Source organism: Neofelis nebulosa, chromosome 16 (genome assembly GCF_028018385.1).
Source record: "Neofelis nebulosa isolate mNeoNeb1 chromosome 16, mNeoNeb1.pri, whole genome shotgun sequence".
NCBI lineage: Eukaryota > Metazoa > Chordata > Mammalia > Carnivora > Felidae > Neofelis > Neofelis nebulosa.
This window is the reverse complement of record NC_080797.1, coordinates 12,517,388-12,543,568: the sequence shown is the minus strand read 5'-3', so window position 1 is coordinate 12,543,568 and position 26,181 is coordinate 12,517,388. Positions and strand designations below refer to the sequence as shown.

At 43.6% G+C, this 26,181-nt stretch overlaps 1 protein-coding gene across 3 annotated transcripts in view; it reads right to left on the bottom strand.

The window, feature by feature from the left end:
• The window catches only part of DHRS7B (dehydrogenase/reductase 7B), a 51,841-nt gene that overhangs the window by 12,901 nt on the left and 12,759 nt on the right, over window positions 1-26,181 (bottom strand). The window contains exons 2-4 of one of the 3 annotated variants that reach the window (XM_058703143.1): window positions 15,075-15,319; window positions 8,496-8,674; window positions 3,834-3,943 (exon numbers count right to left, since the gene is read on the bottom strand). In XM_058703143.1, the coding sequence (XP_058559126.1) occupies window positions 3,834-3,943; window positions 8,496-8,649 (264 nt within the window). In that variant the 5' untranslated portion in view covers window positions 8,650-8,674; window positions 15,075-15,319. Of the gene's footprint in view, window positions 1-3,833; window positions 3,944-8,495; window positions 8,675-14,168; window positions 14,501-15,074; window positions 15,320-26,181 lie in introns of those variants that run through there. The other 2 variants (XM_058703142.1, XM_058703144.1) reach the window with 2 other exon arrangements.

The window sequence follows — 26,181 nt, the reverse complement described above, 5'->3', positions numbered from 1 at the left end:
CAGATTAGAGAGGAGATTAAAAAAAAAATTCAGAGTAGAAATAAAGAAAATCATGAATGCAAAAGTTGGTTCTTTGAAAAGATCAACAAAACTGAAAAACCATTAGCTAGACAAAGAAAGAGAGGATGGAAATAAATTAGAAATGAAAGCCTGGGTGGCTCAGTTGGTTAAGCATCCAGTTTTGGCTCAGGTCATGGTTCGAGTCCTGCGTCAGGCTCTGTGTTGACAGCTCAGAGCCTGGAGCCCACTTCGGATTCTGTGTCTCCCTCTCTCTCTGACCCTCCCCCACTCATGCTCTGTCTGTCTCTCCTTCAAAAAAAAAAAAAAAACATTTAAAAAAATTAGAAATGAAAGTGGGTCCTTACCTAGATAAAAAAGATTATACTATGAATGACTGTATACCAACAAATGAGATAACCTAGAATAAATGAAAAAATTCCTTTAAACACACAAATTACCTGACTCAAGAAGAAATAGAAAATCTTAGCAGACATATAACAAACAGGTAGAGAGATTAAAGCAATAACTTAAAACCTCCCAACAAAGAAATGTCATGCACCAGATGGCTTCACTGGTGAGTTTCACCAAACTTTAAAGAACTAACACCAACACTTCTCATACTCTTCCAAAAAACTGAAGAGGAAGGAGAGAATACTTCTTAATTCATTCTGTGGGGCCAGCATTACTCTGATACCAAGTTCAGATAAAGACATCACAAGAGAATTATAGACCAACATCCTTTATGAATATAGATGTTAAAATCCTCAACAAAATACTAGCAAACCAATTTTAACAGCATTTTAAAAAGATTATTCACCACAAACAAGTGGGCTTTATCCTAGGAATGCAAGCGTGGTTCAATGTAATAAAATCAATCAATATATCACATTAATAGAACAAAGGAAAAAACCCCATAGGATTGTCTCAATTGATGCAAAAAAGAGACTTGACAAAATCTAACACCCTTTAATGATAAAAACTCAGAAAACCAGGAATGGGGGGGGGGGGAATTCCTCAATGTGGTAGAGGATGTTTAAGAAAAACCTATAGCTAATATATGTTCAATGGTGTAAGATGGAAAGTGTTCCCCCCACGATCAAAAACAAGACAAGGATGCTTGCTCTCACTGCAGCTATTCAACACAGTACTAGAGTTCTAATCAGAGCAATTACACAAGAAATAAAACGCACCAAAACTGGAAAGGAAGAAGACAACTATTCATAGATGAATGTGATTCCATATTTAGAAACCCCAAGGAATCCAGAGAAAGCTATTACAGCTAATATAAGTCAGTTCAGCATAGTTGCAGGGTACCAGGTCAACACACACAGATCAGCTATGTTTCTACACACTAGCAATGAATAATCTGAAAAGGAAATTAGGAAAGAAAATCCATTTATAATCGCACCTAAAAGAATTAAATATTTAGGAATAAATCTAGCTAAATAGGTCAAAGATTTGTATGCTAAATAAACATTACAAAACACGGCTGATAGAAATTAAAGGAGACCTAAATACATGGAAAGACATCTCACATTCGTGGACTGGAAGACTTAACATTGTTGTCGATACTACCCAAAGTGATGTACAGATTCAATGCAATCCCTATCAAAATAATAGCATTTTTTTGGAGGAAATAGAAAAAAATCCTAAAATCCATGTGGAATCTCAAAGGTCCTTGAGTAACCAAGACAACACTGGAAAAAAAAAAAAAAAAAAAAAAAAAAGAACAAAGCCGGAAGACTCACACTTCCTGGTTTCAAAACTTACTGCAAAGCTACAGCCATCAAACAGTGTGGTACTGGCATAAAGACGGATATACAGACCAATAAATAGAATAGAGAGCCCAAAAATAAACCCTTGCACTCATGGTCATGTGATTTTTGACAGGTGTGGCAAGACATTTCAAGCAGGAAAGAACAATGTTTTCAATAACTGGTGCTGGGAAAACTGGATATGAACATGCAAAAGAATGAAGTTGGAACCTTACCTAACACCATACACAAAAATTAAATCAAGTGGATTAAAGACCTAGATGTTGGTGTCAAACTATAGAACCGCTTAGAATAAAATATCAGGGAAAATCTTCGTAACATTAGATTTGGCAACAACCTCATGGATATGACACCAAAAATACAGGTGACAAAAAAAATAAATTGAGCTTTGTCTAAAATTAAAAGCTTTTCTAGGGCACCTGGGTCGCTCAGTCGGATAAGCATCTGACTCTTGATTTTGGCTCAGGTCATGATCTCACCACCATGAGACTGCGCCAGGCATTGGGCTCTGGGCTGACATTGTGGAGCCTGCTTGTGATTCTCTCTCTCCTCTCTCTGCCCTTTGCCCCCCTTTCTCTCTCTCTCTTATGCACTCAACAATCCCTCTCAAAATATATAAACAAACTTTAAAAATAATTACATTACGTTAAAAACTTTTCTTCATCAAAGGATACTGTTAAGAAAGTGAAAAGAAAATCTACTGAATGAGAAAAAAATCTTTGCAAGTCATAGATCTAATAAAGGATTAATATCCAGAATATACAGAAAACTAAACTCAACAACAAAAACAGTCTGATTAAAAATGATGGGAGAAGGACTTGAAACACGCTTCTCCAAAGAAGACATACAAATGGTCAGTAAGCACATGAAGAGGTGCTCAACATCATATGAAATTACGGAAATGCAATTCAAAACCACAATGAGATGCCCCTTTATATCTCCTAGGATGAGTATAATTTAAGAAAATAATAAAAAATGGAAAGTAACAAGTGTTGGCAAAGATGTAGAAAAAGCAAAACCCTCGTGCACTGCTGGTAGGAATGTAAAATGGTATAGTTGCTGTGGGAAACAGTTGACAATTCTTCAAAAGCTTGTATATAAAACTACCTATGACCCGGCCATTCCACTCTTAGGTACAGAGTCAAAAAAAGTGAAAGCAGGGACCCAAACAGATATGTGCACAGGTCCCTTCACAGTAGCATTATTCATGACAGCCAACAGGTGAAACAACCCTAGTGCACGTGAACAAATTAACGGAGAAATAAAATGTGGTATAAATGTACCAAATGTGGTATATACGTGCACTGGAATATCACTCCGACATGGAGTACTGGAATGAAAATGGAATGAAATTTTGATACATGCTATGACAGGGGTGAACCCTGAACACATAAGGCTTAGTGAAACAGCCAGACACAGAAGGACAAATACTGTATTTTCCACTTATACAAGGCATCTAGAAGAGGCAAATAAGTAGAATAGAGGTTTCCAGGCACTGGGGAGAGGGGAGGAAGAGTGAATTCTTGTTTAATAGGTATAGAATTTTTGTTGGAGATGATAAAAAGGTTTTAAGTATAGAAAGTGGTGATAGTTACACATACTCTGAATGTGTTTAATGCCACTGAGTTGTATACCTATAAATGGTTAAAGTAATTAGTATGACGTGAATATTTTATTTAAATGTACATCTTTCTATGCATGTAAATACTATGTCATGTACATTTTCCACAATTAAAACTTTAGAAGTCATGGCCAACCTTCCCCCGACCCCCCACCGTAAAGAGATGACTAGGTATTATTTAGCCAGGTAAAGGCGGAGGGGAAGCGTTCACAGAGGGAACCGCCTAAATGAGCAGTGTTAGTAAGTGGCAGAGAGGGGATCTGAACCATCTGACAGTTCTCCCTCCGCAGGCCGTGGGGACCCATTGCCTACCCTGGCACCGAGTGACCACGTGGGTGCCCTGCACATGCAGCAGCCCAAGTGGCCACTGTCTCCTCAGATGCCTGCAGACAATGCGCTGCACCTCGTGCCCACGGCAAACACACCCCTGGGCTCACCTTGGTGGCCAGAGAGGCAGCAAGTTCTTTGGTGAGCTCTTCCAGGGCCTCCCGGTTCCGGCCACAGAGCACCAGCCTGGCACCTGCGGTGTAGAAGACTTTGGCGCATTCTGAGGGAAGAAGAAAGAACCTTGTCAGCTGAGGAGATTCCATGCCTTTCTTCCCCGGTGCAGGTCAGTCCAAACTTACCCGATGTTTCAGAATATGAATTTGTTTCTTCACACGCTCTACACATGTGTATTCGCTCCTGCTGTGGACCAGGCATGAAGCCAGGAGTTAAGGCCCCAATAATAAATGAGCTCTGTTGTTGTCCTGAGAGAGCTCAGGGTCAGTGGTACAACAGACATCCACAAGCCAAGAGGAAGGCTGAGGCTGGTGGACAGATTTGTTAGGTACCATGCTCAGAACTTTCCATAATGATCTTTAGCTCTGAACAACCCTGTGAGCATTATCCTCATTTTCACAGCTGAGGAAGCTCCAAGAGGTCAAGTGATACACTCAACGATCAGGCAGCACCAGCTACTGCGAGACCGTGGTTTGCCGAGGCCTGCATTCTGGCACAATCTAGGCTGTTTCCCAAATCATTTCAATGTAACAGGTACAGATCTATGGGGGGTAGATGGTTCCTACAAGCACAGGGGGCACGGGACTCTGTTGAGAAGGGATGGGGGGCCCTACCCCAGTCCTGAGGCCTGAGGGGCTGTTTCTCTGGAAAGCGCTTAAGGCTAAAGGAGCAGAGTTTGCAAAGCACCTGAGGGGCCATGGACAGACATATCTGGGACACAGAATGTCAGCCTTGCTAGGCTGGGAAATGACAAACAAGTCAGAAGAGCTGAACGTGCCGAGTGCCTACAACAGCAAAGGATCAGTAAGGGAGGCTGTGTCTAAGAGGCTGCCTCCGGCTGGGTGAGAAGAGGACTTGTGGCGATCAGGCTCTGCTGAACCCACTACAACATTCCAGGCAACAAGTGATGAGGACATCAACTGAGACCAAGGTACCTCTATTCGCGTTCTTTTGGTGGCAAGAAAAGAGACCCAACACACACTGGGGCAAAGCAAAAACACTGACCAGGAGGATGCTGGGATTGTTCAAGAATGAAGAGGAAAGAGCAGAGTGGCCAAGGCTGGGGAGGGGCAGGAGTGGTGGCTGCCCAGGGCCCCCGGCAGCAGGAACCAGGTGCTGGCAGGGCTTTTCTCCATTTCATCTCCTGGGTCTGGCTTCCCCTCATCAACACAGCTCCCCTCACTCTGGGAGAGGGGCCTCTGACTGAGGCAGGCTCTGTGGCCAGCTGCGGTGGGGTGGCATCTCTAAGACTAGCCCAGCAAGGGTCACAGGTAAGTCCCCTGAGGCCCAGGGGGCAGTGTAGGGAGGGGAGACCTCCAGAACCAGGACTAGACTGTGGGGAATATTGAGAGATCAAGTCTGTCAATTCCCGGTTGGGATAGGAGGAGGTTGTGAGTCCAGACAGGGTGTACTGGTCTGATAGTCCTTCACCCACAAAAGTGTCAAAAGCTAGAAGGGCTCAAAACAGGAAGGGAAAAGAAACTCCAGCATCCTTCAGGAAGACAGAGAGAAAGTTCTTTTGACATCTAGACTGTCTTGTTGTGCAGAGCCCTCTCTTTTCACTCTACAGCTCCTCCTTTAGCTACTCTTAGAGCTTTCACTTACCATCCTCAGACCAGCACCTCCTAGTATGTCTCCAGGTGGACTTTTCTGGAAGGAAGTGCTAAGTGGACTAAACCGAGGGATTTTCAGGTGCGCTATATCACCTTCTTTGAAGATCTGGTTGGTCTGTTCACTGGCTCATCCTGACAAAGGGCACAAACCCAGACAGAGCTGCAGCCCTCACTCTGCTTGTCCCCACATGGTCTGGTCAGGGTCACAGCTCCTGCCCAGCCTGCCTTGCTGTGCTTTCTCAGCAGAGCAGCAAACGCCTCATAGGGGTGGGGGTGGCGGCTGCCCTCAAAGCCAGACAGCAGCATTCCTGAGGCTAGATCTGGCTCATCTGGTTTACAAAATCATTCCAAAAGATGAGGAATCTCTGGCACGGCCAGCCTCCTCACCCCATTTCATCCCGACGTGACTGACACAATGGACGTGTCATAAGGTGCCCCCACAGGGTGCAGACACGCAGAACCAAAGGTGGGGAGAGGCACGCTAGCATATAAACAGCTTCTGGAAAATGGTCACGTACATTCTGCTTAAGCTTTGCTTCCCAGCAAAGCCAAAACAAGGAGGAAATTAAAGTCTGTGTAGGGAGTGACAGAAATGAAAACAACAGATTGCAAGGATTCCACTTTTCATTTCTTGAAAAAGCTGACGCAGGGAGGCAGGAGGGTCAAGGGAAAAAGGAAAACAGTCCCGAAGTACCATTTATCTAGCTAGCGCCGCCAGATGATTCCCCAGTGCTGCAGGCACTCTGGGCCTCCTACATCAAGATAGTTATTCACAACCTCAGGGCTGAGGCTGGCTAAAGTGGGTATGCAGAACATTCTGTTCCTTTAGTCAATGGTCTTACTGTTTTACAAGGATAAGCTCATGTAGCTTAAATATACAAAATAGGGGGGAAATACAGAAAGCTATCTGAAGACTGTCACAATTCGGACTTTCAGAGCAGCTGACACGGCAGGCAGGCAGAGCAGAGCCACCAAGGGCAACCCGTGGCCTTCCTCCTCTGAAAGCTAAGGTGCAGCAGCACCTCCTTGGGAGTCACCAACAGTGGCGCCTGTACTTGCAACGGCTGGGTGAGAATCTGTTCCCGTTCTGACTGGCTGGAGTGGGGAGAGATCCGTGGACTCTTGTCCCTAACATGTTATATAGGACACAATGTAAGCAGGGTGATTTGGAATTTGGGAAAAGGCTGACCTAATATAGGAGATACACACACACACACACACACACACACACACACACACACACACGTATTCTTTTTCTTTCAATTATATTTTCTATTCCCTTCCCAGTCTTGGTTTCTAGAAGAGGAACCGCAGAATGATAAAGAGGACAGTGTCCTTCTCCAACATTCCCATATCAGAGTACCTGCAAGTTACCTTTCCATCCCAGCCAACTCTCAAATACTGTTCAAGGACTTAAAAAAAAAAAAATGCTTCTCTCTGAGATCAAGAGAAGTGGCTGCTGACTACCCTATATATAGTAGCTGAGTAAGGTCAGAGAACCGACTGTGGCAAAGGGCCTGGAGGCAGCTGTCCCCACGCAGGTCTAGATATCTAATGACAGGCCCAGAGTTCACCCCCAGAGATCTCATCTAAAACATCATAGCAGCATGCGGATGAACCTACCTACAGCTTTCCCAGGCTCCCCCTGGCTGCCCGCAAGCCACTTACCCGGCAGACGAGACCCCATCTGCTCCTTTATGTTCCTGCAACCGCCAAGTGCTTCCCACCCCCGCACAACCATGCTGCTCCCTGCTCTGGGCCCATCTGCAACACCCTCCCTGTTGGCCCGTGCTTTCCTTTCCCTGGCCATCCCCCCCACAGGTGATACAAGACGGAGTCCTGGAGTCAGACATGGGGTTTGAATCTAGAAGTCCTAGGGCAAGTCTCTGAATCTTAGCTGCAAGGATTCAGGGAGATAAAGCACAACCCAGCCCATTCGTCTGCCGGGCCTCAACGGGAGCATCCGTTACTGAAATGTCAATATGCTGAGGTAAGTCCTTGCCCCTCTCCATCAGACTGTGAACTACCTGAGACCAGGCACCCTGTCTTTTATTTGTCCCAGCACTTTGCCCAGAGCCTTGTAAATCAGAGATGTTCCATCAGCGCTGGCTGTGCTATGGTACCGACGGACAGATGCAGCAGGGATGGGGTTACCACGACTCTGGATGCCTCTCGGCCTTCTTCCATGGAACTGAGCCTCCATGCAGATGATATACTGGTGTAGTGTGCTCCGTGTGCAGGTGCTGAGAAGGAGGAAGCTCCATAGGACGTGCCTGCATTTGTCCTTGGTACTATGCCAAAGTCAATGCACATGTGTGCAAGGGAAATGACGGCAGCTCTACAGACTCATCTGTACGAGGCAGGGGGCGGTGACTGACTCTGGGCCTGTGACCCGGCACAAAGTTCCTGGGGCCCAGAGGCTCACCGCATTCACCAAAGTAGACGGAACTAACCCGGAGAACCTAGGTGAGGCACAGCTGAGGTATCATTTATTGTCTCCAGTCCCGCCAAGGCCATGCGGGACAGCTAGAGGCACAGCCCCAGTGACAGGAAGGTGAGGAGAAGGGGACACCAAGGCCATGAACTAGGGATGCTGGCTAAATCCAGGAAAAGGCACGTTTCGTTTGGCCCTCACAGAGATAAAAATGTTTTTTTAATGAGTTGTCATATTTGAAAATAGGGAGGCTTCACATAAAAATCCCTATTTCCACAGCCAGCAGCTGCCCACTTAGACGAGACACGTAGTGTCCGGTTTGCCACAGTCTTCCTCGTGGATTCTACCCCCCACACTGATGCTGAAAGTCAGGGACCATTTCTCATTGCACTTAAGCTCTTGCTTCTTCCAAGTGGACCAGAGACAGTGACGTACTCTTGTTCCCCAGTCACCTAGCCTGTGTCACTTATTTGCACCTATGCAGCCGAGCTGCTCCTCGAGTCTGGGCCAAGTTCCCTGCCCCTCCTGACAGCACTGGCCCCAGGACCCACCTCGCCCCAGGCCTGAGGTAGCGCCTGTAATGACCACCACAGCGTTCCGGAGGTAGGCCTTCATTCGCATCCGCTGCAGCAGCTTGAAGAGGCTGAAGATTCCCACACAGCCAAAGAGCAGGGGCAGGATGGCCGTAGAGGTGATAAAATCCATGACCCTCACCTTCAGCAGACTCTTCCTGAAAGAACCCAAATCCAATGAATTTGTGACAAAATAGGAAAACTCAAGGGACCTGCCAGCCCTCCTCCCCCTCGACTGATGATACAGAGCCCAGGTTTCTCTTGCGCGGACTTTAGCTCTGAACCCAACAAATGTCTTTCTGGGCCCCGTGCTCTAGGCTGACTGCTCAGCATCGTGGAACTTGCTTTCTCTCACTCTGGCTGACACGAGCAAAGAGCAAAGCCACAGACCTCGCGATGCCGCTCAGAGGCGCACAGCAACCCCAGAACAAGCTGAGGGAGCCATTCGGCACAGCACCCAGTTACTTGTGAGTATTCCAGGAGGCTCTGGCCCGTCAACGCTCACCTGAATCTCCTTCAGAAGCCTATTTAGGGGAACTTAGGTATGCCCATTATCATTTTCAACCCCTGTTTGTGAAACTAGAAAACAATTTTTAAAAAGGAAAGAGAAGGGGCGCCTGGGTGGCTCAGTCAGTTAAGCATCCGACTTTAGCTCAGGTCATGATCTCACGGTTCGTGGCTTCAGGCCCCACGTCGGGCTCTGTGCTGACAGCTCAGAGCCTGGAGCCTGCTTCAGGTTCTGTGTCTCCCTCTCTCTGCCCCTCCCCTGCTCCCACTCTGTCTCTCTCTCTCTCTCAAAAATAAACAAACGTTAAAAAAAAAAAAAAAAAAAGGAAAGAGTATACCAATCCATATACTCCTCCCTAACCAGATAGATGTTTCTGGATGGGGTGTCCTCTGGATGGTCTCTGCGATGGCCCACAAACATCCTCCTGGCCACAGGCCTCACAGACACCCAAAGGGAATTCAGTGCACAGGGGAGCTGCCCTTTGCCAGGCATAGGCACAGACTTAGGCTGTGAAGTGGGCTGTCCGGCCGTGCACCGTGCCAGGCTCCCGCTGAGCATTCGCTGGTGAGCCACCGCCAGCCGGATGAAATCAGGGGGCCACAGGAGTATTTGTGCATCTGTGGCAGTCAGTTCTTAGGAAACACATCCATTCCTTACACAACCGCCCCAAATTTCCTTGCTCCCCCAACCTTCCTCGATTCCTTGTCACTCATCCATGCCCCTATGCCGAAAGCAAGCTAAGAGAGGAGGGAGACACAGGATTAAAGGAAGGTCAAGAATGAGCTAGTGAGGAGCAACACCATGTCTGTCACTTTGAAAGAGATGCCCTGTAAGGCGATTTGACACACGGGCTGAGTCTATTACACAAAAGGCCCACCACCCACAGTCCACCTCCAGGACCGGGATATTATCGGCATAATAATCCTGTCCAGGAAGGAAGAGACTGGAAACCAAAAGCAGAGCTCCTGCAAACCAGTCTAAAGCTTTTAATTATTCATCAGATTGGAAGTAACTACATAAAAACCATCACCCACCTGCTGAATGCCCCATGTCCTCAACTCCATATATTTAAAAAAATACATTTCTGTTTCCATTCCCAAAACAACATCACCTCCGTGGACACCATGAAGCCAGGAACCCACTGAACCCCAACATCGATCTACTTATAGGCTGAGTTGGCTTTGATCCTGAACCTTAGGATCAGGGTGAGTTGTCCCGACGTAAGTTAAACCGCTCGACTGCAAAAGAGTTCTGCTCGGATTTGAACTGTCAACTCAACTAGTTTAGTATTTGGTTTATTTTTTCATCTGCCTTTCCAAATATATCCAATTTCTTGGTCACCATAAAAAAATTACCATTCTTAGCAAACACCTGTAAAAATGACTGTTTCCCATCAACCTCCACTTATTCTACTTCTGAAAAATCCCCAACTACTGTCTGCTAAGTGGTTACACTTCCCTCTCACCCTACACTGTGTCAGGCCTGCACTTGGATGGACGGGCAATTAAAGTGGCTTCTAAAGTGCCCAGCTCTTTTCCAGGGTACTAATGGCACCATCCCCTGCCCATGGCTGGAAGCCGAGGCCAGGTGTTGGAGCTTACAGGTCAGGCCGAGTCCCAGGGGGAAATGCTAGGACCCTAGGACCCTCTGTCTGGCACCTGGGAAGTACTCAGAAGCAGGTACTTAGAGCAGGTACCAGTGCCTCCGCAGTTTCATGGGTTTGTGAGTGCTGCCTGGGGATCTTCACGGGGCCACCCCTGAAGACCGAGGCTGTAGGAGTGTTTCCCGAGGATGGGAGGGATGAATTCTCAGGGGGCAGGAATGATTGCCAATCTGTTAGTGTAGCTTTACCAGAAGACTATAGCAATTAGAAAACACAGGTAGACCCCAAGGTAATTATGGCTCAGAACTTTCATGTAATAAATTTTGGGGTAGAGAGCTTTCAACCCAGCAGGACGACCGTCCAGGAAGAGCTTGATCCCACTGTAATCCCAGATCCTTGTATCAGGCAGGTCCCCAGGTGGACCACCCTGCCTGGCCCAGAATTACCCAGGACCCGGCCACTGCCCAGGATGACCAGGGAGGTGAAGAAGGGACTCATGAAGGGGAAACAGGCCTCGGCCCGTGGGAGGGGGGGCCCAGAGCTCCATTGGGTCAGCTGGGTGGAAACAGGTCTGCATACTCCTCCACAGGCCCTGGAGACCAGAGTCTTGTGAAGCCTGCCCGTTTCAGACTTTCAACCCGGGGCTGAACCAGAACTCCACTGAAGGCTACGGGGGCCTGTTGCCCCTCAAATTCAGAGGCTGCAGAGACCACATGGAAAACACTAATGATGGCAAAGTGACGGCAGTGCAGGAGTTAGAAGGATGAACCCTCGAGCAGCCTGTCTGGGTTCCCATTCTGGCTCAGCCACTTACTTACCAGCCTGGGTACGGGACCTCACCACTCTGGGCCTCAGTATCCTCATCTGCAAAATGAGGGCGTGTGAGTGCCCACCTTGCAGGTTGTTGTTCTGAGGTCAGATGAATTAATACGTGGAAAAGCGTGCACAGTCTCTAGGAAAGGGGAAGTGCCCGGTAAATGTAGTTGCCGTCAGCATCATCATGACCCACAACTAACTAAAAGCTCCTGACCCAGGAACTGGTCTCACCGCAGTCAGATTCCCAAGGTTGTCTGAAAGAGTCCCTGGTTTATGAAAACTGGTTTCTTCCAAATGAAGGAAATTAATTAAGCATAGAGCTCACTGGAGTTTAATTTTTATATCTTCATAAACCCTTTGGTTTAATTACATTAACAAGTAGGAAAAAAGACACCCCAACTCTGTCAGAAGTCAGGATCCCATATGCCAAGGTTTGTGTTAGAAAATGTGGCTGCCAGAAGAGTTATCGAGGCCAACACAGCAAGGAGAGAGCAGACAAATTTCAAACCGCCCCTGCCACCCTTTCCTCACGTCTGGGGAGGAGCGGGATGAACACCCATCTAGCCAGGTTCCCCCCAGAAGACGACGACGCTCCCAACAAACCGCATTTTCATGCACCTATTTAAAACTCAAGCCATCAATCTAGGTCACGAAGAAAAGAGAGAAAACTACACACCGTCTGGTACACTTCTGGAATTCCTTGAGCACCTGACACAACATCGCATGCCCGCCTTGGTCTCCTGGCCCTGGGGACCACTTTGCCTGAGGCAAATATGGCACCACGTTAATGGGATCCATCCTCGGCCCACGGGCCGGCTTTCTGTGGGGAGAGCGCACATCTGCATTCAGTCTGGCGAAGTCATTAGAGTCAGAATGCAAAGTAAATTAGAAATCAGCACCAGTTGCGCCCAGCTAACTCAGGGTGATGATGGTGGCGAAAGACATTCCAGAGCAAAAGCCATTTATTTGACAGCATCACATTCAATTTCAGGGTAGGTATTCAGGTCACTTTCCTGACCAGGCGAAGGCAGTCATACTGACGATCCCAACTCTCCGGGAGTTTCTCAAGTTCGGAAAGACCTTCCCCCTCGCATCCCCCTCTGCAGTGCACGTGGCCATACTGATGGGCCGCTGGGCCACCAGGCCTCTCCAGTCTCTGAGCATCAGCTGGGCCGGCTCCTCCCTGTCTCACCCTCAGCACTCAGGATGTTCAAGAGAGCGAGGCATGGAGATAACTCAGCCCTACCGCCTTGCTGTGGTGTCCGGGGGCATTCTCCAAGCAAAGAGACAACTTCAAAGTGGAAGAAAGGAATTGTGTCCTGGCTGGCCACATTTCCAGATTAGGAAGTAAATCTCTTCTGTAAAACGGAGTCAGAGGGGGCCTGTGTACTTTGAAAATGACATTTAAGAAGGATTTTAATGTGTTTACAAGTTTTGCCTTTTATACCAAAATGCTCAACTGCTAGTTTCAGACAGAACTGGGAAGGCAGGACTGACGGCATAAAAGAGAGTGGGGGAAAAAAATCTAGCTCACAATTTCTAGCATTTGGAGATCAGCTCGTAGATAGAAGGGATGGCCCAGCATCGCTGTGAGCCAGAGCAGAAAGTAGGGCAAGTCACAAAAAGAGAGTGAGGTCAGAAAAGGAAAAAGGCAAGATAGCCTCCCTTGAATAGGAACCACAGATCACACATGGTCTAGATGTGCGAGTGCACTGCCTAACAGAAGCGTATGCACTCACAGTCATGTCTACTCTCTTAATTGACAGGGAAGTGACCTGAAGCATGACCTTCCGGTAATAAGCCACATCAACCGGCATGTAGAAGTTAGAGAGTTTAGGCATTCACGCACTAAGCTCGTCCACCTGTATTTTCACATACCACAGGCTATGGAGCTCTAGACCTAAGTTAAAAGAGGGTAAAGGTAGAAAAGTTACTCGTGGGTGAGTGTTACATGGGCCTGGGCAGCCAGAAAGTTCATGGGTTCTCACTGTGACCTTGAAATTCAGCTGTTCCCTTATTCTACTGAGACATTCCTTTTGGAACCTCAAACTAGAAACAAGACGATCTCCAAGAAATCAACTCTGCGCAGAAATGTCACTTTAACGTTATTCCATTCCTCATCCTTTAGCCACAATTCTACGCTGCATTTCACAGATGCAATCTGTTCCTGAGATTCCTTTCTTCTCTCGAGCAATTATAAAAAATAATTTGAACCATCAATAAAAACAAGTTGTGGGAATCTACTCAGAACCACACATAGAAATTAAACCATTAACAGCCACATCTGAAAATCAAAAGAGGGTATCCAAAAGCTCTCCACAGTTCAAGAATAAAAATGATTTCAGGTCTGAAAGAAGGATTAGTCATGGAATAATCTGCCATGTTATGCACAAGAAAATAGGGCTAAAGGGCAGAGAGGAGTTCCAACTGGAAGGCAGGACGCTGAAATCATGCGGCAAGGAGTGGCTTAGTATCACCAAAAGCAGTTAGGATCCCGTTCCCACAAACCTACACCCGCTCTTATATTTCGTAACTGAAGACCAGCTCTGAACAGCTGATCTACCAAAGGTGACATAAGCTACGGGTCATGCTTATGACCCATATCTGAAAATACGTATCTATTTTCAGAAAGTAAAAGCAGAGAAAGCTGCTCTTTTTCGGTCTAAGCACATGAGCAGCAGCAGCTAAGGCTGTCTTCAACTGGAAAGAAAAAACAATATCCTACCTCAAATGCCAGCTACTTTGCCAGTGGCGGGTCCTGGTGCCAGCGTCTTCTTTGGTCTTTTGACCTGGGACAGAGTGACTAAGAGTATAGGCCAGAGGACAACTTCAGGTCAGCAAGCCCTCTCTAAAGCGCCGGAACGGGCCACTGACAAGTGACCTGGAGGGTGTACTTTGGGATGCCAGCCTTAGGGCCCCCAGTTTAAAGGAGTGCCGGCTGGCATTAGTCAAGATAAAACCAAAAGGGAGGCCTGAGACTATTCCAGACCGGGCTCCTGAGCGCCCACTCCCGGGAAGAGCAACCACGCTGAAGCGAGCCCTGCTCCCCAGTGAGACGCTGAGCACACACGCTGCACAGCAGCCCCAGCCAGGGAGGGCGGGAAGAGAGGAGCCAAGCACAGCTCCAGACCCTGCAGGGCAGGCTACCTACACAAGGACAGGGCACGTTTATTAGAAACCGGAGTCTTAGTTCTGCTTTTTAAAAACAGCACTCATGATGCCTACCTAGGACCTTGCCACACACACACACACACACACACACTCACACACACACACACACAAAACAAAAATTTCGGTGTCTAACATGCTTTATAAAATGAGTCAGGTATTACTGGGAGATGCAGGAGTGATCCCACCCACTTTCCTAGAAAACACACAAGAGGCCCTGACAGAAACCAGACAGCAAGTTCACTGTGAGGGTGAAGCAGAAAAGGCACCAAGTTGGCACTTGGGGAGCTGGGTTCGAGTCCACCACGTCGTGTACTTGCTGGGTGACATGGGCAAATTTACCATCTGCAAACGTGTACTGTAATTTCAAAATGGGGATGGTTATTCCAATGAGAAAACACATAGGGAGCATCCTGTACATGCTAATGTTCTGAACACACATGGTGCTGACCCCTAAACTCACCGAAGAAAGGAAATTCCTGGAGAAGATCTGCGGAAGGAACTAGGCAATGGCAGCCAAGCAGGCGGCTTCGAGGGTTATTCGTGTTTAAGTATGTGTGGTAAAAAGACCAGATGGATTACTTTATATTCACACCTCATTTATCAAGCGCCATCCTGTATCAGGCTCAGCTAGGACTGGGGTGTAAGGCAATGAATGAGGTAGACATGGTTTCTGACCTTGTGGAGATCACAGCCTAGATGAGGAGGCTGATGACAAACAAAGAAATACAAAAATTAAGTGATTAGAATTGTGATAATGAAAGAAACAATCATTGTAAAGCCACATAGTGGTGGCCTGTCTAAAGGACAAGCCTCACCTGAAGCTTTAATTCAAAGTCAAAACAATTCAAACCACTGTGCTGGCCACACAACACACAACCTGGCCCAGGGCAGCTTCTGGTTTGTGACTCCTGAGTTTTAGATTATTACCTAAAAAAGTACATACAACAATATGAATATGACAAACAAGGTGCCATGTAAACATAAAGTCAGGAATCCAGTGTGTTTCAAAGGAGCTGGTAGGGCTCAAACCAGACTATCTAACAGGAACTGGGCCTGGGCATGAGCTTCAGAAATAATCATACAACACAGTTACTCACAATGTTTGTATTCAAACTTGAGCACAATTGCCCTCCGTATCTGCTATGGTATAGATTCATTCTACAAACATTTACTGAGCACCTACTATGTGTCGATTTTTCCAGGGTCGGTGGTATAGTGAACAAACACAAAGTGAATCATTGTCCTCATGGAGATGACATATCAATGGGAGAGACGAACAGTAAAAAAACAAATAAAATGTACACTAGAAGGATTCTAGGACAGGGTACCTGGGTGGCTCAGTCAGTTAAGCATCTGACTTCAGCTCAAGTCATGATCTCACGGTTCGTGAGTTCGAGCCTGGCACTCCGCTCTCATCGCAGAGCCGCCTCTGCCCCTCCCCCCTCTTAAAAATAAAATAAAACAGGGGCGCCTGGGTGGCGCAGTCGGTTAAGCGTCCGACTTCAGCCAGGTCACGATCTCGCGGTCCGTGAGTTCGAGCCCCGCGTCAGGCTCTGGGCTGACGGCTCGGAGCCTGGAGCCTGCTTCCGATTCTGTGTCTCCCTCTCTCTCTGCCCCTCCCCCGTTCATGCTCTGTCTCTCTCTGTCCCAAAATAAATAAAAAAAAAAAAATGTTGAAAAAAAAATAAAATAAAACATTTTAAACAAAGAAGAAGAAGAAGAACAAAAAGACGAAGAAGGATGCTAGGATAGTGGTGGAGTAAGAAGCACCAGGAATCTGTCTGCTAACGTCCTCAATAATCGCCCTGGCAGAATGTTTGGTATAACTGTATATTTTAGAACTCTGGAATCTATTGAAGGCTTGCAAATTCTCTGAGAAGGCTTGTCTGGTAAGTTGTAGTTAATTTCAGTCAATTTCAGCTGTAAACACAGTAGCAGCTACACAGGCTCCACCTCAGGGACATGCAGCTGTGCACCAGATCCTGGCGCAACACAGCCTGCTGGAATGAGGGTGGGCAAAAAAGACCCTCTGCTCCCAACATTATGGATTTGGGCCTGACTGCTGATTGCTGCTTTCTGATCACAGAGGTGGGCCACCATTGTGGTTGCACCTCCCTCCACTGGAGCAAAGCATCTCCACCTCTGGATGAGGTGACGACCGGCTATTTAAAGAGCTGGCAGCATGTTATCCTCCCTTCACTTTCCTCTTTTTCTCCTTTTGGGAGCCATTAATTAAAGAGTTGGACATTCAAAAGCAACTGAATGTGTGGGTAAAATTAGAAAGTGACCACGCATGTCCAAGGAAAGTAGGCTTTTAGAAAACTAGGCTCTAAGAAAGCCAGGCTTTGGAAAGACCTGAGAAGACCTTAAGTTTATATATCATGCTGATACCTGGCACAGACACATCCTACAAAAACAGGGAAGCTAATTAATTAATTAACAAAAAAGAGGAAACACTAGGGAAAAGAGAAAATCTGATTCCAGAGTTACCACGTTATTAGATTCAAATGTCCTGTTTTCAACAAAAAAGTCAAAAGGCATACAAAGAAATAGGAAACCACGGTCTATTCAAAGGGGAAAAGACAACAGAAACTGTCCCTGCAAAAGACCTAAAGATAGGTTTACTTTATAAAGAAAGATATTAAAACAACTGTCTAAAGATGCTAAAAAAAAAAAAAAACTAAAGAAAGATGTAGAGAAAGTCAAGAAAATAATGTATGAAAAGAATCGAAGTATCAATAATGAGACAGAAAAAGAAAGCAAAATGAAACACTGGAATTGAAAAGAATAATAACTGAAATGAAACATTCACTAGAGCAATTCAAAGGAAAATTCGAGCAGGCAGAAGAATCACCGAATTTGAAGACAGGACAATGGAAAGTATTGAATCTAAGAAACAGGAGAAAAAAAGATTGAATAGAAGTGAACGGAGTTGTAAGGGAATCACAAGACACATCAAGCCGACCAACATACACATTATAGAGGCTTCAAAAACAGAAAAGAGCAAGGGGCAGAGGGAATACTCAAAGAAATAGGGGCTGAAAACTTCCCCACTTTGCTGAAAGACACGAATAAAACACCCAAAAAACTCAAGGAGCTCCAGGTAACATGAACTCAAAGAGAACCATACCAAGACATATCATAATCAAACTTCCTTAAAGGCAAAGACAGAGACTTGTCAAATATAAGAGATCCTCAATAAGATGATCAACAGATTTCTCGTCACAAACTTTGGCCAATATAACGAAGTGGGCACTATACTCAAAGTGCTAAAAGAAAAAATTGTCAACGAAAAATCTTGTATCTGGCAAAATCGTCTTTCAAAAGTGAGGGGACAATGAAGACATTCCCAGATAAACAAAAGCTGAGATAGTTTATCAGTAGATCTGCTCTGCAGAAATGTTCATGGAAGTCCTCTCCTACAAGGTGAAATGAAAAGACACTAAACAGTACTTCAAAGTCATATGGAGAAATAAAGATTTCAGTAAAGTTATATACATGCAAAACTATAAAAACTGGAATTATTACAACGGTTTGTAACTCCACTTTCTATTTTCTACATGCTATAAAAGATACATTTTTTAAAAACAGTTTTGTTTAAAAGCTAATCTTATTGTAACTTTGTTCTGTAACTCTGAATCTTGTTTCCTATATAATTTAGGAGATTAACGCATTTTAAATTATTAGTTTAGTCTTTGGGACACACAATGTATAAAGACGTAATTTTGTGACACCAACAACCAAAAGGGGTAAGGGCTATAAAGGAGAATTTTTGTCTGTTATTAAAGTTAAGCTGGTATAAAGTCGAATTACAGTGTTACAACATTAGCATGTTAAACATAACCCCGATGGCAACCACAAAGAAAATTACTATAGAACATACACAAAAGGAAATGAGAAGAGAATCAAAACGTTTCGCTACAAAAAAAATCAACTACATGTAAAAGAAGACAGTAATACAGTAAATAAGGGGAGGAGAGCAGAAAACAAATAGCACAACTGCAGAAGTAAGTCCTTCCTTATGTAATTACCTTAAATGTGAATGGATTAAACTTTCCAAAGGACAGAATTTGGCAGAATAAATAAAAACACATGATTCAACTACATGCTGCCTACGAGAGACTCACTTAAGACCCAAAGACACAAAGAGGTTGGAAGTTAAAAGATGGAAAAAGATACTCCATGCAAATAGAGACAGAGACAGAGAGAGAGAGAGAGAGAGAGAGAAAGGAGGGGTGGCTACACTAATATCAGACAAAACAGGCTTTAAATATATGAAGTAAAAACAGACAAAATTGAAGGCAAAACAGATAGTCCTACAATAGTAGTTGGAAACTTTAATATCCCACTCATAATAATGGAAAGTACAACCAGACAAAAGATAAGTAAGAAAATAAAGGACTTAACACAATAACTAGGTCTAAAAGACGTATTAAACACTACCTAACAACAACAGCATGCACATTATTCTCAAGTACACATGGGACAATTTTCAGGATATACATATGTTAGGCACAAATTCTCTAAGTAGTCTTTTTTTTTTTTTAATGTTTTTATTTATTTTTGAGGCAGAGACAGCATAAGCAGGGGAGGGGCAGAGAGAGAGGGAGACACAGAATCCAAAGCAGGCTCCAGGCTCTGAGCTGTCAGCACAGAGCCCGACGCAGGGCTCGAACTCACGGACTGTGAGATCGTGACCTGAGCTGAACTCGGACACTTAACCAACTGAGCCACCCAGGTACCCCTCTCTAAGTAGTCTTAATATTTGAAAGATAGATATCATACAAAGTATCTTCTGTGAACCACAACAGGATAACGTTGGAAATCAACAAGAGATATAAGAAAATAGAAATAAATAAAAACAAAAATATAATATACCATGGGTGCCTGGGTGGCTCAGGTGGTTAAGTGTCTGACCCTTGATTTCACTCAGGTTATGATCTCATGGTTTGTGAGATTGAGTCCTACATCAGGCTCTGTGCTGATAGCATGGAGCCTGCTTAGGATTCTCTCTCTCCCTTTCTTTCTGCCCCTCCCCTGCTCATGTGTGCTCTCTCTCTCTCAGTATAAATAAATAAAGTTAAAAAATACACATATATATGTGTGTGTGTTTTTAAATATGTATTATATATATTAAATATTTATTATTATGTTAAATAAATATTATACACACACACACATACATACATACATACACACATACATCAAACTTATGATATACAACAAAAATGGTGCTAAGGGGGAAACTCATAGCTGTAAATACATACATTACAAAACAAGAAAGATCTCAATGACCTAACTACAATTAAAAAAAAAAAAAAAACTAGAAAAAAGAACAAACTAAAGCCAAAGCTAGCAAAAGAAAGGAAATAATACAGATTGGAACAGAGATAAATGAAACAGAATAGAAAATAGAGAAATCAATGAAACCAAAAGTTGGTGCTTTGAAAAGGTCAACAAAATTGACAAACCTTTAGCTAGCTGGGCTAAAAAAAAAAGAGAGACGAAGAAAAGACTCAAATTACTAAGACCGGAAAAGAAAGTGAGGACATTACTACTGATTCTACAGAAATAAAAAAGGATTCCAGGAGAGTACTATGAACTTGATACACCAATAAACTGTATAAACTAGATGAAATGGACATATTCCTAGAAACACAAAACTACCAAAACTCAATTACTAAGAAATAGAAAATCTGAATAGACCAGTAACTATTAAGGAGACTGAGTCAGTGATTAAAAAAAAAAAGTCAACAAAGAAAAGTTGGCTTCACTCATGACTTGTACCAAACATTTAAAGAAGAACTAATACAAGCCCTTGAACTTTTCCAAAAATATTGTAGAGAACACTTCCTAACTCATTCAATGAGATCAGCATTACACTGATACCAAGAAAAAAAACACCATAAAGAAAAAAATCTAAAACCAAAAGAAAAAAAAAAAACTACAGACCAATATCCCTTTTGAAAATTGATGCAAAAATCCTCAACAAAATATTAATAAACAAAGCTCAGCAGCATATTTTTAAAAATATACATCATGACCAACTGAGATGTCCCTGAAATGCAAGAATGGTTCAACATATGAAAACTGATCAATGTAAAATATGCCACATCAACTGGAGAAATAAAACCACATAACCATCTTAATTGATGCAGAAAAAGCACTTGACAAAATTTAACACACTTTCATGAGAAATACACTCAACAAAATAGGAACAGAAGTAAACTACCTCAAATTAATAAAAATTATATATGAAAAACCCACAGCAAACATCACACTCAATGGTAAAAGACTGAAAGCTCTTCCTTTAAGATCAGGAACAAAGCAAGGATGCCCACTTCACTCCTTCTATTCAACATAGTATTGGAATGAGGCAAGAAATAAAAGACATCTAAATTGGAAAGGAAGAAGTAAAATTATCTCCGTTTGCAGATGATATGATCTCATACATAGGAAACACTAAAGACTACAGAAAAGGTGTGAGAATAAATAAATACTACAAAGTAGCAAGCTATTAAGTCAACACAGAAAAATCAGTTGGCATTTCTATATCCAAACAATGACTAATCTGAGAAGGAAATTACAAAAACAAATCTACTTACAAGATAGCTGAAAAATTAAATACTTAAGTATTTACTTAACCACAGAGGTAAAGACTTATAAAATGAAAACTACAAAATACTGCTGAAAGAAATTAAACAAGATATAAATAAATGGGAACATATCCCATATTCGTGGAGTAGGATACTTAATATTACTAAAATGTCAACACTACCCAAAGTGATCTATAGATTCAATGCAATACCTAGCAAAATCCGAGGGACATTTTTCCGAAATAGAAAAACCCATCCTAAAATTCATATGGGAACTCAAATGTCTCCAGACAGCCAAAACAATCTTGAAAAAGAACAAAGCTGGAAGACGCCTATTTCCTGATTTCAAAACAAGGCTACAGTAATCAAAACAATGTGGTTCTGGGGTGCCTAGATGGCTCAGTCAGTTAAGTGTCTGACTTCGGCTCAGGTCATGATCTCATCGTTCATGGGTTCGAGCCCCGCGTGGGGCTCTGTGCTGACAGCTCAGAGCCGGGACCCTGCTTTGGATTCTGTGTCTCCTTCTCTCTCTCTCTCCTCCCCCACTCACGCTCTGTTTCTCTCTCTCTCAAAAATAAATCAACATGAAAAAAAAATGTGGTTCTGGCATAAAGACAGACGTATAGACCAGGGGGATACAACAGCAAATCCAGCAATAAACCCTTCCATATATCATCAAATTACTTCTGACAAGGGTGCCAACCTCAGTCAATGGGGAAAGGACAGTCTTTTCAACAGACGGTGCTGGGAAAAACTGATATTCACATGCAAAAGAACAAAGTTGGACCCTTACCTTATACAAAAGTTAACTCAAAATGGATCAAGGACCTAAATGTAAGACCTAAATCAATAAAACTCTTTGAAGAAAAAACATAGGGCAATAGCTTCACAACATTGGATTTGACAGTGATTTCTAGGATACGACTCCAAAGACACAGGCAACAAAAGAAAAACTACACAAACTAAACTTCATGAACATTTTAAAATTTTGTGCGTTAAAAGACACTATCCACAAAATAAAAGGAAATGTACAGAATGGGAGAAATATTTTCAAACCATTTATCTAATAAGGGATCAATATCCACAATATATAGAGAACTCATAAAACTCAAAACAAAACAGGTGTGCCTGTTAAGTTAAGCTCCTGACTCTTGATTTTGACTCAGGCCATGATCTCATGGTTCATGGGTTCAAACCCAGTTTGGGCTCCAAACTGACAGTGTGGAGCCTGCTTGAGATTCCCTCTGCCTTTGTCTCTGTCTCCCTCCCCCCACCTCTCCAAAATCAGTAAATAAACTTAAAAAAAAAAAAAAACTCAAAACAAACAATCTGATTCAAAAATGGGCAAAGGACTTGAATAGACATTTCTCAACAGGAGGTATGAAAATGGCCAGTAAGTACATGAAAAGATGCTCAGTATCACTATTTATTAGTGAAATGCAAATGAAAACGGTGACATAGTACCTCACATCCACTAGGGCGACTACTACCAAAACAAAAACAAAAACAAAAACAAAAACAAAAACAAAAAAACAAAAACAAAAACAAACAGAAAATGACAAGTGTTTGGACAAATGTAAAGAAGTTGAAACCCTTGCGCGCTGTGGGTGGGAACATAAAATGGTAGACATGCTGAGAAAATAGTACAGAGGTTCCTCAAAAAAATAAAAAGATTTACCATATGATCCAGCAATTCCACCCCTGGACATATACTGCGAAAAATCAGACAGAGTCCCAAAGAGGTAAGTGTACACCCATGCTTACAGAAGCATTATTCACCATAGATAAAACACGGAAGCAACCCAAGTGTCCATCAACCAGTGAACAGGTAAGCAAAATATAGTATACATACAATGGAATAGTATTCAGCCATAAAAAGGAAGGAAATTCTGCAATATGTTACAACACGGATGAACCTTGCAGGCATTATGCTAAGTGAAATAAGCCAGTCACAAAAGGGCAAATACTTTATGATTGCACTTATGTGAGACATTCAGAGCAGTCAAATCCTTAGAGAAAGTTGAATGGCACTTGCCAGGGACTGGGGTGGGAGCAGGAAGGGATGGGGGTTATATTTTAATGGGTACAGAGTTTCCATTTTACCAGATGAAAAGAATTCTGGAGATGGACGGTAGTGAGGGTGGCATAACACTACGAATGTATTTAATACCACTGACCTGTACACTTAAAAACGGTCAGGATGGTAAACTCTGTGAGGTGCCAGCTTGGCTCGGTCTGTGGGGAGGGCAGCTCTGGATCACAGGGTTATGAGTTCGAGCCCCATGCTGGGTGTAGGGATCACTTAAAAATACAATCTTAAAAAGACAGTTAACTTTACTATGTGTATTTTATCACAACAAAAAAAGAAAAGTAGGGATGTCACTCACTAAGGATTAAACACTAAATGCTGTCCAATTTCAAGCAGGCTCGTGGTTGAAATCAGATTATTTTAAATTCTAACAAATTGCTGCCTTAGTTTCCTCACAGATTTGGATAGATCCTCTGTCCCTGTCCACCATCTTTCAGACAATCTGCCTCACTGTAATTTACTGAGGATGATACTTCACCCTGAATTCCAAGTTATTTTTAGAATTGAAAAACATTATTGTGAAACTTGACTAGGAAACACCCTTTATTCTGAAGCAGTTTTTACAATGCTTCTACTTAAAACTTGTAAAGCATGGACTCTTATGCCAGAAAACATTAAAAAAAAAAAAAAAAAAAAAGGAACTTCACCAACTGAAAGGGCAAAAGGAGAAGGAAAGCATAATAACCTGAGAGGGGTTTTCCATAGCCAGCTTCTAAGATTTCATTTAAAAATAGCCCAGCAAGTGCCCTATCACCTTATTTTCATAGTGTCCTAGCAAATAGCTCCCTGAGACACAGCTATGTCTCCTCAGGACAGGCCCAAGGTAGGGAGTCAAACAAACTATTTCTTTCACTCACTCTTTGCTTTCCCACTCCCCCCACCCACCCAACCCCCGAACAGATTTTTTTCGCCTTATTTCTCTCTCAGAGCCTTTTTGGTCTTAAGAAAATACTTGGCAAATTCCAGAGTCTATATTAAAAGGAAAAAATCCTTCAGATTGACAACATCTTTTACACGTTCACCGTATTTGTGGTCACAGCGTGTAACAGTAGAAGGGCTATCTTTTAAACTGCATTTAAATATACGCTGTGACATAACGAAGCTTTTTTTTCTGATGATGTAAGCGTTAATAAGCTTAGCCACAGAATGAGGTGAAAACAACAAATTTTAAAGTCAAATTTATGAGTCAAGAAATGGAACATGTTCTTTCATTCCATGGCAAAATGCCGATGGCTATTGAGGTTGGGCACTGGGTATATGGAGGTTCACTGTACTATTCTAGTTTTGTGTATAAAGATACACAAAAGCATTTGCATAATGTCTACTTCATCCTCAACTTTGCCAGAATGAAGTTGGAAAAATGAATAATTAGCTACACTGAAAGTGTCAACTTTGTAAAATAAAATTAGCTAATAAAAACCATCAACTAGAACATCAAAAGGAACAAACTGATCAATGTTAAGTTACAGTGGCATCTATGTGGGACAGCATGGTGGGTGGGGTCTTGATTTACACCGTTCCTGGGACTTGAGACCAGGTGACTACAGAGTAAATCACCAGACTTTTCCAGGCTTCCTATGAGCTGGCTCCAAGCCACATTACTCATCGTAGTCTGATAATCACTACTTGCATTAGAAGCACCAGTTAAAATCCAGGTCTAAGGCCCCACCCAGTGTAGACCTTTGAAATCAGTAATACCAGAAAGGGTGACACCTGGGAATCTGGACTCTTGATATCCTCCTCTGATGATTTTAATAGATACTAAAGTTTGAAGCCCCTGAAGATCTCTACAGTTGTCTACCAAGAGAAATGTGCCACCCTGGGAGTGACAAGGGCTGTCTGCCAAACTCTATTCACGGGGACAGGAATCTTTTCTAGATTCCATCAACAGGAGTCCAGAAGAAGCTCCCAGCAAGGCCTCCACCCCAACCCCAATGCCCAACCTTACTACCCCCATCTGCCCAGAAACTACTGAGACCAATCTCATCATAATTTTTATCCCTGTTTACACCAGTCACCACAGGAAGCCCAGACCCCTTGAGACAACCCTCGGCTCCCAAACCACTCTGCACTCCCTTCTGATCCCGTCTCCCACTCTTCCCGATGTTAAACACGTGGTCCTCTCGGTCAATCAGCAGCAACACCACTTGTGTCTTCGACTCTGAATAGTTCCTTCACCTTCCTCTTCTAGCAACGTCTGGCTCTTCCTGAGGACAGATTCCCCCTGCAGACCTCTGCAGTGGTGGCTGCTGTCTCCCCCACGTCCCTCATGAACTAGCTCCTCCCTAGTACTCCTTCTTTCTCCCTAAGACTGCCCAGCTGTGACTCTTCTGTGTCACACTGGGTCACTCACTGCCCCTCCTTATAATCACCCGCTTTCCTTTTGGTCACCGCCCCCACCCCCACCGTTACTGAAAAGATTTTAGCCACTCACTATTACTCTCTTCAGGGCATTTTCTGTCATTATAATTCCTGGAGATTGCATATACACATATACACAGCCTTCCACCTGCCCATGCCTTAGTTCCGTGACCCTGTCCTCTATTGTCTTGTCTTCCACCCACTTCAGCCACTCCCACAGCCAAAGAGAAGCCCTTTATAATCTTCATTTCAAACACCCCATTCTGGCTACCGCCTTTCTCCTTTGCGAATTTATTGCCTCACATGTTACATCTAAACATGTTATAAACCCAAGAGTGTTAATAATTATTGCTGCTTTAATACAATCTTATGACTTTTACAAAAGTTAAGAGAAAATGTATTTATACAGTCTTCTTTTTAACTTTTTTTAGGTTTATTTTTCACAGAGACAGAGACAGAGCATAGGTGGGGGGGGGGGGAGAGAGAGAGACAGACAGACAGAGAGAGAGAGACAGAGAGAG